General features: G+C 37.9%; 1 protein-coding gene across 1 annotated transcript; it reads right to left on the reverse strand.

The window, feature by feature from the left end:
* Window positions 1-2,864: 2,864 nt before the first annotated feature.
* Window positions 2,865-20,333, reverse strand: papss2a (3'-phosphoadenosine 5'-phosphosulfate synthase 2a). Its single transcript, XM_079633900.1, has 12 exons — window positions 20,109-20,333; window positions 13,936-14,050; window positions 11,540-11,775; window positions 11,070-11,208; window positions 10,789-10,907; window positions 9,511-9,624; window positions 8,322-8,433; window positions 7,083-7,288; window positions 6,676-6,811; window positions 5,672-5,940; window positions 4,813-5,042; window positions 2,865-3,974 (listed from the first exon to the last, which is right to left on the reverse strand). Exons 1-12 carry the CDS (start codon window positions 20,133-20,135, stop codon window positions 3,833-3,835), a joined length of 1,845 nt encoding a protein of 614 aa, XP_079490026.1. The 5' UTR covers window positions 20,136-20,333; the 3' UTR covers window positions 2,865-3,832.
* Window positions 20,334-20,360: the final 27 nt, after the last annotated feature.

Genomic DNA, 20,360 nt, shown 5'->3' on the forward strand with positions numbered 1-20,360 from the left:
AATCAGTTTAAATGTCTGCTGAGGAAAGCGATTTGTTCGTCTTTGTCCTTCCCATGACAGCGCTAAAACAACATCCTTGTTCTGACTCACTCATAAACACAGTCTTTGCCGCCATCTAATGGCGCAAATAATGTAGCTAACTTTCCATATCACGATCCATTCATTCTCAATACGGCATATACATATTATATATTTAAAATAATATTTATTGAACAACAATATTTAAATTAACAACAATAGTCATTATAAAAGATAATAATAGGATTTAAACACATGCAAACAATTCAGTCAAACGTAGGCTACCTACACTGTAAAAAAAATTGCTGCGATTATTTAGCACAACTTAGAATCCAACATTGTTTCAACTTTAAAAAGTATGTGTTCAAGCTTGACTTAAAATATTAAGTTTAGTTAACTTTAGTTTAGTTTGGTTAAGTTGGATATTTAAGTTATCTCAACAAATTTTAACTAATCGCAGCCACATTTTTTACAGTGTACAAGCAGCACTCTACAGAAATGTAGCCTAAAGCTATGCAAATTAATTTTCCCCTTAACCAAAATCGATTTGCTATAGTAATAGATTAATTAGACCAAAGATTGCCCACCCCACCCAAATATCATATTGCATCTCATATTTAACCATATCATATCTACATAAGAGCCAGCGGCAAATTCCCGAAAGACTGCCGAGATGATGTTGTTCTCTGCGGGTAAGTTACATGAGCGAACGGCCTTTTGGTCGGAATAAGATGGTGGTGTAGTACTACATTATCTTAATTAATTACACAAAAATAGGCTACAGCAAGGTGCTTAAAATCTAGTTCTAGAAAATGAAGATCAGAGAAATGTGCATCAGGTGTGCTTTGCTTTTTTATGTTTTATGAAGCCACTGCAACTTTACCATTAGGTAGGCCGACCTATTATATTGTTTTAGGCTATAATGCCATCATATTCTGTGCAGGCAATTAGATTACTTCGCTGTAAATAGAAAAGCCTTACAATATCCATAGACAGTAGCCTATGCCTATAAAGGACATCGTATTGTGGTATTCCGCATGTTTTTCACTGACACGCGCCCAACTCGTAAAGATCGGGGCTTAAAGAAAATCCCGAGCTTCCCACTCTATTTACGACATTGTGGAGGCGTTCAACTCATAAATAGGTGACGATATTTACGAGAGGACTTGAATGCACAATTTCACTATTTGACTACTCTTGTTCCTAGTTGGGATTTTCTCCTGTGCCCCTGACACATAGTCATTTGTCAGGTGCGTCTCGCTTCTTACAACAATTCAGTTTCAATCCTTTCAATATAAAAGTCTTCTCTACTGACTGACTTACTCATAAGACAATCTTTGCCGCCATCCATTGGCGAAATAATGTAGCCTATGTAACTTATGTTGCTGTTCACGTGCAGGGACTTTTTTTTCAGCGGAAGGAAGCCTTACTTTATGAAAGTTGCATTGATACATTTTTTTTTTTAAACTTTAATATACATACAGCACAACCTCTCGTACCTTAGTGATTACACATATATAAGTTTACATACACTTTGCAGAATTTGCTAAATGTTAATTATTTTGTACAAAATAAGAGGGATCATGCAAAATGCATGTTAGCCTATAGATATAGAAGCCTACTGTCCTGAATAAGATATTTTGCATAAAATATGTTTACATATAATTCACAAGACAAAATAAAAGTTATAAAAATTACCCTTCAAAAGTTTACACATGATTCTTAATACTGTGTGTCGTTACCTTGATGATCCACGGCTGTTTTTCTTTTTTTTATGGTTGTTCACAAGTCTTTTGCATTTAAACCCTTACCAGCAGTGACTATGGTTTTGAGATCCATCTTTTCACACTGATGACAATTGAGGGACTCAAACACAACTATTACAAAAGGTGAAAACATTCACTGATGCTCCAGAAGGACACACAATGAATCAAGAGCAGGGCTGTACTAATTTGATGTATAATACCATGATGGGGTCATTGGGACTTTAAACCCACTCAGCAGCTCTCGGGTGATAACAAACATGAATACCTCCAACTGTAGGCTACATAGTTTTCTTAATCAAACATACTTGATTCAACTCAAATACTTATAGTACTCCAAAATGGTTAAGGGGGCTTCAGGAACTAAGGTTTGAGAAACACTTTAACGCAAGGCACTAGATTTAGGGAAATGGGTGAGTGTGTCTTGTCCTTAACCCAAAGTAGGTCTCCCTGCCTCCAGCGGCTTATTTTATAGATGCTTGTTCCCTGCAAAAAATCCATGCCACACATCCTGTACTCACCGTAACCTTTTCAGGATTGCATAGCACTGCAATGCAGTTAGCATATTTAAATAGGGTTATCTAGAACATATTAGATCTAATGCTCTCATCCGCACTAAGTCTAATTGGGAATCCCCTAAATCCATTTGGGAATGCCTAGGGTCAAGTGGAACACACTCACAGCCCTGCTCCCTAAGTCGATTTATCAACTTAGGAGTGATTCACCCGTAACAGATTTTGGGACCTATATTCTGGGGTGCATTATGCATGTTCAGGCCATGACCTCAAATAATATGATTATGAATTGCTTTTTGCATCACAAGGGGATGAAAAAGTTCACGAAAACAGTTTGGTTACGAACTGTAACTGTTAGCTGAAGTTATATTTGCATAATCAGCTATTTTTCCCATGGTGCCCTGTGGTTTCTGTATGCTGTATACTGATGACCACCAGATGGCAGAGGAGCATCGATATTTCTGTGGATGAGCTGCATAACTTTTGCCCTTGATTCAAAGAACAGGAAGCAAGCTGTACATACAGTCACACTGTGAGCATCTGAAAAAGCAGACACATGGTCACAATTATGTAATCAAAGTACAAAGGTTTAATTATAACAGATGAGGTATACAGATATCTACTTAACATTATATTTCATTTGCTGTTAAATCTTTAATAAAACAGTGTTATTGATTATTGTTTTTGAATGAACTAAATAAATATTTCCCAATGCTTTCCCCAATATGGTCCCCAGAAAACAACCCCCTTTCTTGTAACATGTAAACAAAATTATTCAGGTTACAATGTAAAATCTGACTGCAATTTGGGCCACACGAAGACTGCTTTGATATGGGGTCAGTAAGATTTGTTTAGCAAGTATGCATTAAATTGATCAAAAGTGACAGTAAAGTGACATTGTTAGAGAAAAATTATATTTCAAATAAATGCTCTGTTTACTTTCTATTCATCAAATAAAATAATAAGAAATGTTTCTTTAGCACCGAACCAGCATATTAGGATGATTTCTGAAGGATCATGTCACACTGAAAACTGGAGTAATGATTCTGAAAATTAATCTTTGCCATCACATCATAAATGACTTATTTTTCATTATTTATTTACTGTACTATTTAATCAAATAAATACAGCCTTGGTGAGCATTCACATTTTTTTCTTATCTTACCGTCCCCAAACTTTTGAACCGTAGAGTAATTACTTTATTTAGATTACTATCGATATACATTTTCATTTAAATGCACATTTCTAAATACAATTTAAGAACAAGATCTCATAATCTCTTTGGGACTGGCAATCCATTAATCAAGGCACATCAGTTTAATTTTCACAGTTGAGAAAGCATGTTCATATTTCCCTTTAAAAACAATGCTGTAGTAATATAATTATTCACAGGAAATCTTGACCACCTTTGCCACCAGCTCGTTGTAAGAGCGCACCTTCATTTTTCAATGCCTGAAGTAGTTCTAGAGGCAGTGTGAACCACATGCTCTGTGGTCTTCTGAGGTTCTCTGTGTTGGAACTTTCTAGTATGTGTCATCACTGGTCTTTCTGTAGGGAAGTGTAATACTCGGTGAGGACCTTCCAGGCCTTAGGGGCCATGAAGCCCTCAGGAGGGTTCTCTCCACTGCGAGCCAGCTTGCGCATCTTGGTCCCGGAGATGAACTCAAAGTCAGCATGTCTGAATTGAAAAATAGAGTTTAATGCTTAAGAACCAATTTACATGGAAATAATTTTTGCTTAAATTCCTGGTTATTGCGAAAAGACATTTATATACCTCACATCAATTCATAATTTTCACATGGCATCACACACTTATTGGAACTCCCACCTGGAGGTCAATACAAGGCTTTCCTCCCTGTTTTAGTACATTGCGGCACTTAAGCTGTTTTCCACGTTAAGCGTTTTTGAAATACTGCAGCAAGTGCTGTGTATGGATCCCAAGTGCCTAATACTGGCAAAGAAATTTGTTCACATAGAAAATTTAAAGGCCTGTGCTGCAGTTCTGTGGAAGATTTGCCCTGCATGTCTCCGTGTCAGTCACATGATTGGAATTTTCAATGGAATGCAATATCCATTGGAATGCATCCAATCAGCATATTTTCAATGATTTAAATGCACATTCATCTGTTCCTGTTAATGTCTTGTGACGTACTGGAAATGCTCGGTCTTTCCATTTTGGTCATTTTTATCAGTGACATAATCAATGAGCACAATGAATTGAAATGTCAAGAAACATGAGTCATGAGACTTTGCTTACAGTGCTTTTACTGGTCTGTATAATAATTTACGTTCATTTCTTTAGATATCTGTAAAAACAACTGTATTTTCTCTTCTCAAATGTGTTTATACTATTTTTGATAGATTTTTATGTACATGTAAATATGGTCAGTGTGTTTCATAACCATTACCACAATCAATTAATGGATACCAATAATAGCGATTTATAACCAGTATATTTTAAAATATTTCAAGTACCGTACTGTTAGACTTTTGCACTTTATGCACTTCAATCTCACCTCTCTTTGTCATAGAAGTCCATAGCTTTCTTGGTTTTATTGTATGCAGCCACTCTGAAAGGGATAATCTCCACAGAGGTGAGTCCAGGTGCCATGGACAGAACTTTAGCTCCATGAGTTGGTTCATAAAGGTCCTTCCCTGACTCTGGGTGGGGCATCCCAGCAGGATCACGACCCACAATGTAGAAATTAGAACCTGCCACCATCCTTGCACGGCAGTGCCACTGGACCTGACCGACACACGGACAAGGTTAGTATTTGTAAGGGTGGCACTTATATGTTATGTGTGAAATTAAAGGAATTCATGAGAATCTTAGACTATAAACCAGTTATAATTTTAGATAAATCTCTTTATTTAATCTACCATTCAAAAGATTTTTTTTGTACATTTTTAAAAGTAAAATACAGTAAAAACAGTAATATTGTGAAATGTTATTACTATTTTACATATATTAAAATGTAACTTATTCCGGCAATATTTTTTTTTAAATGATCCTTCAGAAATCATTCTAATATGCTGATTTGGTGCTAAAAAAAAACACATTTATTTTTGTTATCAATGTTTAAAACAGTGATACAGGATTCTTTGATAAATATAAAGTTCAAAAGAACATAATTTATTTTAAAATATATTTTGTTACATTATAAATGTCTTTACTCTCACTTTTGATCAATTTAATGGATTCTTGCTTAAAAGTATTAATTTCTTTAAAAAATAAAATATATTCCCCAAAATATTGGATGGTATGTAAACTAAAAAATGCTTAGCATTATTAAAAATCTGTGTGGCTACAACTTCCTAAAAGGGCTCTATATGTCATTGTTCATTGGCATGTATGAAAGAACACCTAGTACGTACCTCTGTAGGCCCAGCATACATCATAGGGGAGGGAAAGATGGCCACAATGGTGGACTGAGGGTCTAGAATGCCGTCGTCCAGCACGGCAGCATGCTGTTTCATTCTCCACTCTAGAGGCACGTCATCATCTTTGGTCCAGCCACCCAAAGGGTGCAAAAGTAGCACTGGCCTACGATACCCATGTTCCTCCAATCGTCGACGTGTGTCGGTCATTAAAAGGGCGTGGCCATTGTGCACCGGGTTCCTCAACTGAAAAGCAAACACTGCGTCTGGGAAAACCAATGAAATTGTCAATTCCAGTTAGTGCTTTAATTAGTTGTTGCGTAACCATGGTGGACCAAGTCCAGAATATCATTGGTTTCTCAAAAGGGCGCTAAGAACCTTTAAACATGGCGAATGTAGTATGTCCGGATTACATTCATACTTCAGACACTCTATACTATAAAGAACATGCTTTTCTAGTCGTGAAGTAATTACTTTTAATATTATGTCCCACATGAGTGCTTTTGATTCCTTGCTTCATACACACCCAACTCCTCTGAAGCAAAATCTTACTGCCAAAATGTCATGGTGCTAAGAACCTGTTTGGCCTCATGGTTTTAGAAAAATTACACCCTTGATCCAGAGATGCAAGGGTGCTTTAAAACATAATTCAGTTTAAAGTGTCTCCAGAAAATCACTCTGTATATGCAGTTACTTATCCCTTAGAGGGATAGTTCGCCCAAAAAGGAAAATGATGTCATCATTTACTCACCCTCAAGTTCAAAAGAATATTTTGAAGAATATGGGTAACCAAACAGTTGATGGGCCCCATTGACTTATTTGTTTCCATACTATGGAAGTCAATGGGGTCCATCAACTGTTTAGTTACAAACATTTTTCAAAATATCTTCTTTTGTGTTCAGCAGAAGAAAGTTCATACAGGTTTGGAACAGCTTGAGGGTAAGTAAATGATTTTGGTGAAGTATCCATTTAACTGTCCTCTTTAACCCATTTGCTTATACCTGCTTTCATCTCTTTAAATCTCTGCTTCAGCTCCCTTGGAGTGAGACGGTACTGATCCAGTCCATCATTCCATCTGATTCGCTCCAATACCTCTAGCTCACCCCCTACCAGCCAGTCACCGCTTTCCAAAACCATCTATTCACAGGTAAGTGGTTAAAGAATGTAGTTAATGTGCATTTGTGAGTTATAACAATCAATCATTGCAACAGTTGTATTCTCGCTTTTTTTTAAAGCAGGTATTATGAATTTCAGTTAGTTAGTTTTATTATTTAAGAAACAATTTGTGCCCTTTTTCGTAAACAAATAAGTTACCTGTATTCAGCTGAGGCTTCTTAAAGATTTTCTCAATACTTTAGTATTTTTAATGCATTCATTATCATGGCATGGGTTAAAAAATATTGAATACCTTTATGTAAGGGTGTTTGGGACAGGTTGTCCCCCACTGGTGAGCACATCGCTCTTCCTTTCGATGTTCAAAGAACTCTGGGCTGCGTAAGATGGCGACGCGTTTCCCCTGGTACTCCAGAGCCACAGCTGCACTGCCTTGAAGACGTTCTTTAATCTCGCAGGCAACAGGAAGGACAATGGGTACTGAGAGGTTGATGGTACCACCTGTATTTAGGGAAAGGTACGTTAATCAACACATATTATAAATAATTTTGAAGAGAACACTTTATTTATTTATTTATTCAATAATTAAGGAAAAAATCTAAATTCACATTCAATCATTTAGCAGACGGGTTTATACAAAGTGACTTGAGGAGAACAATACAAACAAAAGGGCAAACAATAAATTATGTGACAAGTCCCAGTTAGTCTAGCACATTTACAAAAAAAATAGAACAAAAAATAGATATAATACAAATAAAATAGAAAGTATTAGTATTAATGGATCAAGCCATTTTCAAGAAAAGGCTAAAGACTCAGCAGCTCAGTTTGAGTTAATTCCAAAAGCAAGGAACAGTCAAGTACAAGTCTGTGAAAAGTGATTTTGTGCCTCTTTGAGATGGTTCCAGAAGGCGCTGTTCACTTGCAGAACACAAGTTTTTGGAGGGCACATAAGTCTAAAGTAGTGAATTTAGGTATAGGGGAGCAGAGCAAGTGATTGTTCTCTATAGGCAAACATTAGTGCCTTGAATTTGATGCGAGAAGCTGTTGGTAACCAGTGCAAACTGGTGAAGAGAGGTGTGACGTGCTCATTAGCATCATCATTAACTACCAGCTCGGTTAAATGCTGCTAACAATGTATGTCAACTCAGTACACTGAATATTATTTGCTTGCATGCAATTGCAAATACTTTGACAATACTTCTCCCCTGACCGATGTTTGCTGACCAACCCAATTAAAGCAAGCAGAGCGTGTGAGTTTCACAGAAAGCCAGATCATTGCATCATTCTGTCTCCTGCAAGCAGCACTGGCACCTGCTATTTTATGCATGAAACATCTTCTTTTTCAGGCTTCTGCTACTAGTGTCATCGCCAACATTAAGATTACGATTATCCTGACTGAGTGTGATTACTTGTGTGTGGAATAAAAACGAGTTGTACTAATAATTGGAAGGAGATGTCTAGTCCTGCAACAAGAGACTGCCAATGGCTAAAACATTTGAGACACCTTTTTTAAATGTGTGTGCTTGTATGTTACCATCCAGGAGGGTGTTGAAGTGAATGACTTGTAGGTATTCTCTCTCCTTCATGAAGCCCTTTAGAGGACTGGCCCATCCTTCAGCCAACACCTGCACCCACTGTAAGTCCAACTACACACACAAACACGGAAAGCTGTGTTTACAAACGGAACAGTTAGCTAATATCATATTCTTCAAAATGTCTGTTATGATTGATTGTCTGTAGGAAGGATTATGTAACAACTTTGTGCAATAATAAGTGAAAATACGTCTCTCAAGTCCCCCTGTAGTCAACAATTTTATCCCTTAAAACTAACCGTTGATAACCAACGGAAAAAACGTTGATTTAAAAAAAAACGTAAAATAGCTTGAATGTAACTCTACACCCTTGCTTCATTTAGTATAACCATATTCATAGCCATGAATATGCATATTAGTCCCCGCCTCCACTCACTCATACAGGGTCATCTACAAGTCGATGTATCAGAATGGTAATGCGTTTTATGTATCGCTCTCTACAATAGACACATAACGCTAATTAATATGATTAGCTTTTTCACCAAGTTATCAAATAGCTAATAATGTGTTGCTAATGTTACACTAAAACTATGTTACCGTTCGCCACCCTAGAGTCAGAAAGCTGCCTTCTAAAAATTAACATCCTTAGAAACACTTCGAACAACTCATATAATTCATCATAACATCTTAAAATACATCATATACATAATTCACCCGCTATATTGCTAAATGTACCTGATTTTTCATATCAACAGAAAAATATAGCGGGATAACCTGGCTTCTCTTGAGAGAATAGTTAATGATATGCTAAAGCCCACTCACACAATGATATGATTGGTTATAGTTTGTGACGTAAGAAACACAGATGATTTCAAACCACTGTCTTTCACTGGAGTTTTAAAGAGAAAATACTCATCAATGGTGTTGACATGAATTTGCACATGGTTTGTCTTAAAGCATATTAAAAACACCACATAGACATATAAACAACATTAAAAACTTGATTTTCACCACAGGGGGTCTTTAAGGAACATAATTTAAATCGTTATTGTTGTCTGATTCTGGAATAAATTTGCATTGTAATAAGGGAACACTGTTCACAGGCTGAAGAAGCTGCTATGTGTCATCCTGTCAATAATTGACTCATATTTATGAACACTTGAGCATGAGAGGACTAATGCTACCTGTTACCTTGGTGATGCTGATAGAGGGCAGGGTGTTTGCGTCTGCCTGTGCCAGCTTGAGTCTGTTCTCAGGCACAAACAGTTCATTAATCTCCTCTACAACTCCACTGGGAACAATGCTCTGAGAAAGACAGAGAAAGAGAGATCAAACAAGAAGAAGAAAACTGTATCTTCCATCATATTCATCTAATGGCATGTGCAAATGTTACCTTGAGCTATTTCTACCTGATCTGACCCTTGAAAAATACTTTCATTGCTGAAATCGCAATGAAGTCAGGTTTGTTCAGTAATAGTATAACTTCCTTGATTTGAATGAAAGCAGTTAATTTAAATTTTACAACATGAAGTACATCAGTTTTTAGGTTGTTTTTACCGTTATTAATGTTGAGGTGAAGATTATAAGTATATAATAGTTTGTACTTTAATATTATAATTTTTTCTAATGTTCGTAATGTTCGGCCAAGGAAAGTTGACATCATCAACCTTTGTTAAAATATTATTAAAGATTTTGTAAGAACTTTGCATTGTTGTGCTTGGAATCAATTGTTTTATTTGTGATAACACAATGAAACCTGCCAAACTGTGTCATTTTTTACCAGGCTATCATACAAAGAAATGATGATGAACAAAAAAAGAGATAAATAACTGGTTAAGTTATAGTCAAAGTAGCTGTACAATGTAAAGGTTCTTTAAAAATTACATTAGTGTTCAAAAGGTTTAGGTCAGTACGAATTGTTTTCTATTTTCATAGATTTCATATATTTTTTGTGCTAAAGAAACATTTCTTTGTATTATCAATGTTGAAAAGAGTTGTGCTGCTTAATATTTCTGTGGAAACCCGTGATACATTTTTTCAGGATTCTTTGATCAATAGAACATTCAAAAGAACATTATTATGTCTTTACTCACTTTTGATCAGCTCAGTATTAATTTCTCAAAATAACTAACTTTTGAACAGAAGTGGTATCTAAAGAAAAAAATACAGTTCACAGGGTTGGAACTACATAAGGGTGAGTAAATAATGACAGTTTTATTTTTGGGTGAACGATCCCTTAAAGAACCAGATTAAATTTTACTACCAGGAAACTAGTTTAAAACCTCTGCTCTATTAATGTTGTGGCCTTCAGACAGATATGTAGCCAGAGGCTTGTGGTAATATCTGACAATGCCTTCAACCTTGGACTTCTGACCATGAGGTACTCTAAAGATAACGGTAGGCTAATGCAAACAATGGGAAGTGGTAAATAAAATGTGTTCCCAAGCCTGTGTTCAGCTCCCGACTAACCTGCTCCTTCAACAGGTTCACCACCTGCTGAATGCATTCGTTCACTGTAAGCTCTCCGGTCTTCAGAATCAGCTCAGAAGTCACTGGACACTCATACATAGAATCTATACCGGTGAAGCCTGGGCGAGAAGGTGGGAATGAAAAAAGAAAGTTGAGTATATTTATGTTTAGTCTGCTCTTTTTGCAGGATGTGTCTATGGTTTTCTGTTAAGTTGTGTACTTTTTTAACTTAATTTTTGGAACAGCACAGTTTTAAAGTTACATTTTTTTTTATATATTACCTTTTATCTCCCCAGCTCTTGCTTTTTTGTAGAGTCCTTTAACATCTCTGCTCTCGCACACCTCCAGAGAAGCGTTTACAAACACCTCAAAAAATGGCAAACCCGCTTTGTCATGGATGCTTCGGGCCTCTTCACGGTCCTGCAGAGTAAAGTGGAGCATTATGTATTTTATGAAACTTTTTATTAAAAATGGTCAAATAAAAGAAAAACTCTCTTTGTGTTACATGTTCACTTGTCTGTTCGGTTTATTCTCATTTTGTATGTCGCTTTGAATAAAAGTGTCCACTAAATTAATAAATGTTAAGACCTTTTGTACTGCAGTGGAAAACCCATCAACATTTATCCTAGAAGACACATTTGATTTAAAGAAACCTTGGATAAACGTTCTAATGTTATAATTTTGTTTTGATCTTTTGATTCAAATCAAAACCTAATTCAACCAATTTCACAGAATTAGTGTGGTTGCTCACTTTGGTATACGGCGAGATGAAGCTTGTAATGCAAACAAGCCCAGCATCTGCAAACAGTTTGGCCACCTCAGCAATACGCCGAATATTCTCCTCTCGATCCACAGACGTAAAGCCCAGGTCCTTATTCAGGCCGTGACGGATGTTATCACCATCCAAAGAGTAGCAGGGAATGCCGTGGGAGACCAGATACTCCTCTAAAGCGAATCCCAATGTTGTCTTACCAGCCCCTGATAGACCTGCATACACACACGCAAAGGCAATGAAATAAGATATTCCTTACACTTGGATCTAATTTGAAAAGTTATTACCGGTAATACATTAAATTGATCAAAAGTGACACTAAAGACATTTATACCCTCGGTTACACTACATATATGTTTGAGCTGTTTTACCTAAAAGGAACTTGCCCTGACGTGTCTTAAAATATGTCAGTGTCATTGTGTTGTCTAAAAATGCACACCAGTAATGTTTTTCCGCAAGGCACGTTTATCAAAGCTACTTAAATATCCTAATTGAACAAAGGCCTAATCCTGGCTTAACTCAAGCCCTGTCTGTGAAACCGGGCCTAATAATGTAATGGTTTCTACAAAGATATTAAACAGCACAACTGTTTTCAACATTGATAACAATAAGAAATGTTTCATGATCACTAAATCAGCATATTAGAATGATTTCTGAAGGATCATGTGACACTGAAGACTGGAGTAATGATGCTGAAAATAAAGCTTTGCCATCAAGGAATAACCGACATTTTAAAATATAAGATTTTTTTTAAATTGTAACAATGTTTCACAATATTACTGTTTTTACTGTATTTTTTGATCAAATAAATGCAGCCTTGGTAAGCATAAGAGAGAAATCTTACTGAACCCCAATCTTTTGAATGGTAGTTTATAAAACAGTAAAATTAGTTAAAATAAGGAAATTGTGATAAATTCCATGATTTTTCTAGCCTGGGAAAACCCAGACCACTTCCAGCATATTTTGATTTGTTCTGCAAGTCGGGCCCTGTCCCAAATGGCACACTCCGGACTTGTGGACTTCCTCAGTGTCCACACTCCGGTGACGTCCTGTAGTGCAGACCTATAGGGCCCTTGGCGCGAGTGCACGAGGGTGCATAGAGAGGTATTTTTGGGACAGACTCGATCGTCACGCCGGAAATAGGAAGACGGTCCTGTTGTTGTTTAAATATTATATTTCTACATTTACATATGACTCAGTAAAGCCCTGACATTCGGTTCTATTTATTTAATGAATCATAATGTGATTGTAGCCTATTATTCAGCAAGCTATTTATGTTTATATTAAATATATATTTATGTTTGAGACATCAACCACTGGTTGATGACCATAATGTTTGTATTAACTGTCAGGTAACAACTGGTAAAATGTACACCTAGTCATACAAAACATAATGATATTATTTACACTTAAATATTTTCTTCTCAGACTTTTAACATGTTAACAATTGTCCGTGAGCGAAAGCTCCTCCCATCCGTTGTCTGATTGGCCTTTCGCAAGGATTCCTGGGTAGTTAAAGTGCGTGAAGACCGCTTCAAGGGTACAAAGGGGGCGCTGCTGAGCACACTTCAGAGCGTTAAAATGATGAATGGGACGGCCTACGGACTCGTAGACAATTTAAGTCCACGAGACCGAAAGTCCACATGAAGTGCGCCATTTGGGACAAAAGAGCCCATTGAAACCCATTTCCAATCCGTCGAAATCGCGGCACCAATCAGAAACGTTGGGGCGGGCTTTACACGATGACGACAGAGCAGCGACAGTGACGCAGATTTTGTACATTACAGAGATGGATGCCGCCGTGGAACATCACTCGTTCGATACAGCTATCGCGTCTGTTTCAAGCGATTTAAAATTGTCATTTACAAAAACGGCAAAAGTCGTCAGAAGCCATTGCTACATCTTCCTGAAAAACACAAACAGAGAATTGCTGAGAGTCTCAGATGTTTCTCCGTCGCTCTGATTGGTTTTAGATCTATCCAATTGCACCCAGAGCCATTTGAGCGACGTCCGATGGTGACGCCCCTGTGGAAATGAATTGTCTATGGAGCTTTGCCAGACCCTAACTCAGTTACAACTGAGAGTGGTCTGGGTTTTCCCAGGCTATGATTTTTCACTTCTTTTTAAGTAAATAAAAAAATTGCATAATGTGTGCAAGTTGTATGAAGGAACACATTTCTGGCAGTGGAGGTACATAAGGCAAAAAAACCCCTGTTAAAAACTATGTGTGTTTCTTATTAGTTGGCGCTGTGGCTTGAAGTTCAGACCAACTTGTTTTACAGGCATCACAGGTTTGTGAATTTATTTCCCTATTTAAATTTGTTTTGACTGACATGTGTGATTTCTACTGTTTTTAAAGTGTAGAAATGCATTACCTGTGAGCCAGACTGTACATCCTCTGAAACCTCCTCTGGTTCCTACGATCTGCCCCCTCTTGCTGCGGCTGACATGATGAGCCTGGAATACCACATTAGTGGACTTTTGCAGATCCTGCAAACACACATGGAAACATACTAACATTTAGAGCAATTTTTAGTGGAGAGTTAGTATTTTATACAATGTACCTATCTAAACACAATGGGCTTTAATACTCTAGTTTACGATACATCCACATTTACGCATTTGGCAGATGCTTTTGTACTATTGCTTTTTGACATCAAGGAAGTTTTTTGTCTTATGTACCTCCAGAACTTGTAGCCACATTGCATTCAAGGATATATGCATTAATAGTGCCATGCGCTGCTGTTCAAACCACAGAAATGCAACTCTTCATGCACTTTATTCTAATGCACTATTTACTCACCACAGTTTAAGTCTCATGAACAGACCCACAGAATAATAATAAGAAAAATAATAATATAATATAATAAAAACGTTTTTTTCATATATATAAAAAGCATTATTTATTATGCTATACAGTACTATATTGTTAGATTCAAATGCATTATAATTCAATACATAAGAACGGGAGTCATGAAGAATTCATGAATTTGTTCTTTAACAGCTCCATTAGCAATTACCGTACACCTTAAAGGAATACACATTTACAACAATAAAAAATTATAATTTTAACAAAAGGTGCATTTACACATTTTTTGAATCCCTTTTTACAGTGCATTTACAGGCTGTTTGGTTCTAGTATTTATAAAAACTGCTTCTTGGTAGAAGTTTTCCTGAGGTACAGGGTTCGAACAGATACTGTAAATGAAATTCCATGACTTTCAAGGATTTTTCAAGCACTACTTTTTTGGTCTTCAATGACTACCATCTGAGATCTCACTTATCAAACAATATCCTTATCTTTTAAATTTTCAAAAAGCTAAATAGATAAATTAAAATATACTAATAGATGGTGTGGTACAAATGGTACAAATAAAGTGCAGCACATGTAAAGTATACAATGACTGTGGCAACTTTAAGTATTGGACCATTAACAAAACCCTAGAACTTTTATAAAAGACCAAATAGAAAGTGTATAAACTTATTATTCGATTCTTATTAAAATATTTAGTAACAGAAGAATAAGGATTAAATTAGTAAAAATGTAAAGTATTTCATTGTAACAATCTAATGATTTAATTGCACTAAAACATTATATTTCTTATGGGTTTGTTTTTTGTTATAACTTATTTAAATTAAATACAATTAAATACAAATGTTATTGTTCAATAAATAATCTTTTATATTATAATGTTGGCATATTGAGAAGCAAGGTTGTAAACAAGGAAATTATTTTAACTTTGAACAAAAGGGTTAAACGGTTGCTCTAGGATGAAGCAGAATCTGACATTTTACTTTAAAGAGATCAATCCATTGACCAGCGCTGTACCATTTATTGGGAAATACTCTTGACCATTGAAAGAGTAGTGATACTATGACATAGATATCGCTTTCCTCATTTAATTTTTTTTATATGAATATATGATTGACCTGATGAAATCTGAAAGCTCCCATCCCTACGAGTAATATCATGCTCATATCGACCTATAGGGCATATGTTTTCGACATTTATAATAAGACGAAATGCTTTTTAAGCACAAATCAGCATATTAAAATGATTTTCAAAGGATCATGTAACACTGAAGGCTGGAGTAATGATACTGAAAATTCAGCTTTGCCATCATAGGAATATACATTTTAAATTATAATAAAACAGAAATGTTTTAAATTTAAATAATATTTCACATTTACTGTTTTTACTGTATTTGAGATCAAATTAAATGCAGTATAAGAGATTTATTTAAAAAAACAAAACAATTTTGAGTGGTATTGTATGTGAGTGAGGCAGAAATCAAAGCAATGGACACAATAAATGTATTATTCCTAAAGATGAAACATATATAAGCAGAATCATAAATATGTCAGTTGCTTTACTTCTCTTTTTCTTAGTTTGGTGCTGGTAAGAATTAACTGTTAAATGCACAATGGATGTAAGATATGATGGAAGAAGTACTTAAAATATCAGTGTTACAGCTATTGGTCTCAAATTGGGAGTTATTAATACAATGTGGTTAGAGTACAGTCATTGTAGCCATAACTTTATACATCTCTCTCTCTCTCTCTCTTACACACACTCATACGTTGTGTTGTATTGCCTTAACCCCAGTTCCCTGCAGAGCTCCTCACTGAGAACTGAGGTGGAAAAATACCGTTTGTGCATTATATTCCATTATACCATTATATTCATTAACTAGGAATGTATCTGCATAACGTTGGACAGGACACACACCCTTACACAGGTCAGATATACAAATCTTGCTGGCTGCTACATGTCAGATAAAAAAAGGATAAATCACGCATTAACCACTTAGTCAATGATGTAATGTAGCTGTACACTCCCACACACAGCCTTTTCTTTATACGCCCGTCTCGAATACTTGTGGAGTGCTTAAAAAACAAATAGATTCATTCATTAAACCCTACATGGCTTTTAAAGAATCCCACTAACAGAAACCTCTCTTAAACACACACTTTTTCTTGTTAAGCCAGACATGCAGTGTCAGTAGGCTTTTATGAATGAACACTGTACTAACAGCCTGACTATGTGAATGACTTGCATGAAAGCTGAATACTCTGACCTCTGAACAGGGTCTAACAGAAAGGGTCTTTCTTGCTGCAGTGCAGATGTAATATTTCAGTGTATTCAAAGACAGCAAATCAGGGCAGAGAAATCTTGTAATGTCTTTGATGGTCTGTCTTGTCTTATAAAAATACGTTTTTATATCTGACTCTGACACCTGGCTATCTACCACAAACGGAACGGAACTTCTTTGTCCTTTCGTTTTGAGTAGAAATGACAGTGAAGGCAGCCATTTTCACAACTTTATTCCAGATACTTTAATCACCAAAATCACAGTGTTATTTTTTTCATCACTTGAAGTGATTTCTAAAATATTAAAAATGATATGTGTGGGTTCTTCGGTTTCCGCAACGCTCTCCTCCGTGGACGGCGCGGTGAAAAAGGGCTATGATCGTGCTAAATTATCTCGACGACTGGCTGGTGCTGGCAGAGTCGGGAACCGAGCTACTATCACACAGGGATTTGATTCTCAGCCATTTAAAATGTCTGGGTCTCAAAATCAATGTAACCAAGAGCAAACCAAGACCACACTGACCCCCAGTGTGGTCTTTCTGGGCACAGTTATTGACTCTATAGCGATGACAGCGCGGATTACACGAGAGCGCGCGTTTCCAGGAGGAAAGTGTTTTTTACAGACGCATCCAACCAAGGTTGGGGAGCGCTGCACGAGGGCAAGCCTGCCTCCGACCTCTGGGCGAGCACGGAGAAGAGCTTACATATCAACTGTCAGGAAATGAAAGCAGTTTGTTTGGCCCTCAAAACATTTCTGTCAAACCTCAGAGGTCACCATGTCTTAGTCCGCACGGCCAACACGTCGTACGTCGTGGCCTACATAAATTGTCAGGGTGGCATCAGGTCGGGCAACCTGTACGCCATAGCGAGAGAACTCCTCTTGTGGGCTCAGACCAATCTGAGTTCTCTGAAGGCAGCGCATATCATTCAGAATCTGGGTGCGGATATGCTCTCACGGGGCAACACTCCCCTAGGCGAGTGGTCCTTGAACTCACAGACGGTCAGTCTGATATGGAGTGTGTTCGGCGAGGCCGAAGTCCACCTTTTTGCCTCGAGAACCAACACCCACTGCGCAGTGTTCTTCTCAAAGAACAGGGACGCGCTGGCCCATCTCTGGCCCAGCCGCCCCCTTTATGCGTTTCCCCCCGTTTCAATGATCCCCCAGGTCAACGAATGGGTCAGGGAGAGCGGATGCCCCGTCCTCCTAGTGGTCCCCCTATGGGAATCCAGGCCATGTTTTCCAGAGCTGGTTCAGTTATCGGATATCGAGTCCCCTGGCCTGTTCCGCTGAGGAAAGACCTCCTCACACAGGCCAACGGGACGATATGGCATCCGGCGACCCGACTTATGGGCCCTCCATGTCTGTTCCCTAAACGGGTACCCAGGGACCTTCCTAAGAAGGTCTTAAACACTATCACAGAGGCTAGGGCCCCGTCTACCAGGTGCCTTTATGCTCTGAAGTGGTCAGGGTTTTCAGCTGGTGCTCGAAAAAACTCTTTGATCCAGGGTCATGTGAGGTATCTGTGATACTCTCCTTCCTACAGGAGCTATTGGACGCAGGCCGTTCCCCGTCCACGCTCAAAAGTGTATGTGGCAGCCATTGCAGCTCATCATGCTCCAGTGGCTGGCCAATCACTAGGAAGAAACGACCTGGTGGTACGGTTTCTAAAAAGACCTAGGAGGATGAACCCCTCCAGACCTCCATCTGTGCCGTCTTGGGACCTCTCTACGGTCCTTAGGGCCCTGAAAAGGCCAGCTTATGAACCACTCCAGACGGTTGATCTTAAACCTCTCTCGCTAAAGACTGCTCTCCTGCTGGCACTGGCATCTATCAAGTGAATGGGAGATCTGCAGGCCCTCTCCGTGAGCCCTTCATGTTTGGAATTTGGATTGGATGTCTCCAGGGTCATCCTCAAACCAGACATATGTACCCAAAGTGCTCTCAACGCTGTTTAGAGCACAGGTTATCACATTATTAGCCCTTCCCCCTTCTGCTGAGGATGGGGAGGTTAATCTGATCTGAGCATTGAGCCCTGTCAGAGCATTGAGAATCTATCTGGACCGTTTTGCGTCTTTTAGACAATCAGAACAGCTCTTTGTCTGCTTTGGTGGCCGATCTAAGGGTTTTCCAGTCACTAATCAAAGACTGTCTAGATGGATAGTGGATGCCATATCTATGGCATATACCTCAGTGGGTCAGGTTTGCCCTATAGGTATCTTGGGCTTGGGCTTGGGCTTGGGCTTGGGCTTGGGCTTGGTCCTCTGGGTTTCCCATTCAGGATATTTGTGATGCGGCCGGCTGGTCCTCGCCTTCCATATTTATGAAGTTTTATAATATGGAGGTACCCTGCTAGCTCATTGGCGCACACGTCAGAGGCGCCCACACCATTGGATGTGCAGTTGCCGCAGCACAGCCAATGAGTGAGCCAGACACTCACTGCTAGCTGTGCAGCTGCAAAATGCGTTTTACATTATAGGCTTCAGTAAATCGAGGAAAAGGAGTTTCCCCACTGCATATATAGCTACACAATACTCGTTCCCTACTCTCAGGGAACTGAGGTTACGATAGTAACCAAGTGCACATTGCCTCACTAACTGAACTCTGGTCTATATGACTCAGATTAACTGACAACTCTAAGACAGAGCACAGTTATATTTGCACAGTTATTATAGCAATATCTGTACAAATATTATAGGAATGATTTCTTGTAATGTTTGAAAATAGCAAATTACAGCAATACTGTTTATTTTCTCTAGCAATGGTTTTGTAAATTTGTTTTTCAACCATCTATTTTAAAACATTCTTAAATAAACAATTCCAGTATTCTCATATTTTAGCAATACAGTGATACAAGTGAACACAACCAAATTACACTGGCATTTTTAGAAAAGCATTAACTATAGGCTATAATAAAAGGTAGATTTTTTTTTTTCTAAAAAATTTAATTTGACAAAGGTATTTTTTCATAAATGGCAGGGTGTCACAATTTATTAATTTCAGTAGGCCTACCTATTGACCAACGGTGTTATATTTCTGTATATTACATTTTAAAAGAATTTTCACGACATGAAAACTCATAATTGGTATACTCTTTAAATGTATCTACAAGCCAACGTTTATGTTCTCACATTTCTGTTTAATATAACCACTTATTTTACAGTATTATTTCAGTTATATACATTTAACAAGCTTTTTGTCAAGCCAGTATGTCTAGCCTAACACAGATTTGAAGCAGAGCGCTTGCCCAATATCTCCCCAAATGATCACAGGCTGTTATATAACACATAAAAAAAAGTTGGCTGACATTACGCACAACCCCATTCACGCATCTCAGACAACCCTTGCTAAACACACCGAGTGCCTAAAGAACACCAACGAAGAAACAGGCAGCCCTTAAAAAATAAACAATCCACGACAGAGAAGTTTTGCCAGCTACGGCTCTCTTCTAATCTCACCGGCTTTGGTGTTGTGTTTCCAGGCATCTCGTTCCGGTGAAGTGCGCTCTGGTTTGGACTTTCGCTCGGAGGCGGGGCGGACTGAACGCGCAGGTGAACTTTTAGGAGGTAGTTTGTGGAGGTGCAGACAGAGAAGCGTTTTTATGAGCGATCTACGACACGTAGCATTCCAACGGCCCAGCTTTCGTCCCACCTCCGGGACCCACAATCTGCATACGGCTGAATGGAGAGCAGTGTACCGGTATGAGACTG

The sequence above is a fragment of the Phoxinus phoxinus genome (genome assembly GCF_949152265.1).
Source record: "Phoxinus phoxinus genome assembly, chromosome: 13".
NCBI lineage: Eukaryota > Metazoa > Chordata > Actinopteri > Cypriniformes > Leuciscidae > Phoxinus > Phoxinus phoxinus.

What these genes read in the sequence shown, in the direction of transcription:
- papss2a (XM_079633900.1), bottom strand. Translation starts at nt 20,135, where the DNA reads ATGCCTGGAAACACAACACCAAAGCCG. An exon ending in AAGAGCTGGGGAGATAAAAG is followed by an intron (nt 10,908 to 11,069) that starts GTAATATATAAA and finishes CTTCTCGCCCAG; the next exon opens with GCTTCACCGGTATAGATTCT. An exon ending in CTTCAACACCCTCCTGGATG is followed by an intron (nt 7,289 to 8,321) that starts GTAACATACAAG and finishes CCCTAAATACAG; the next exon opens with GTGGTACCATCAACCTCTCA.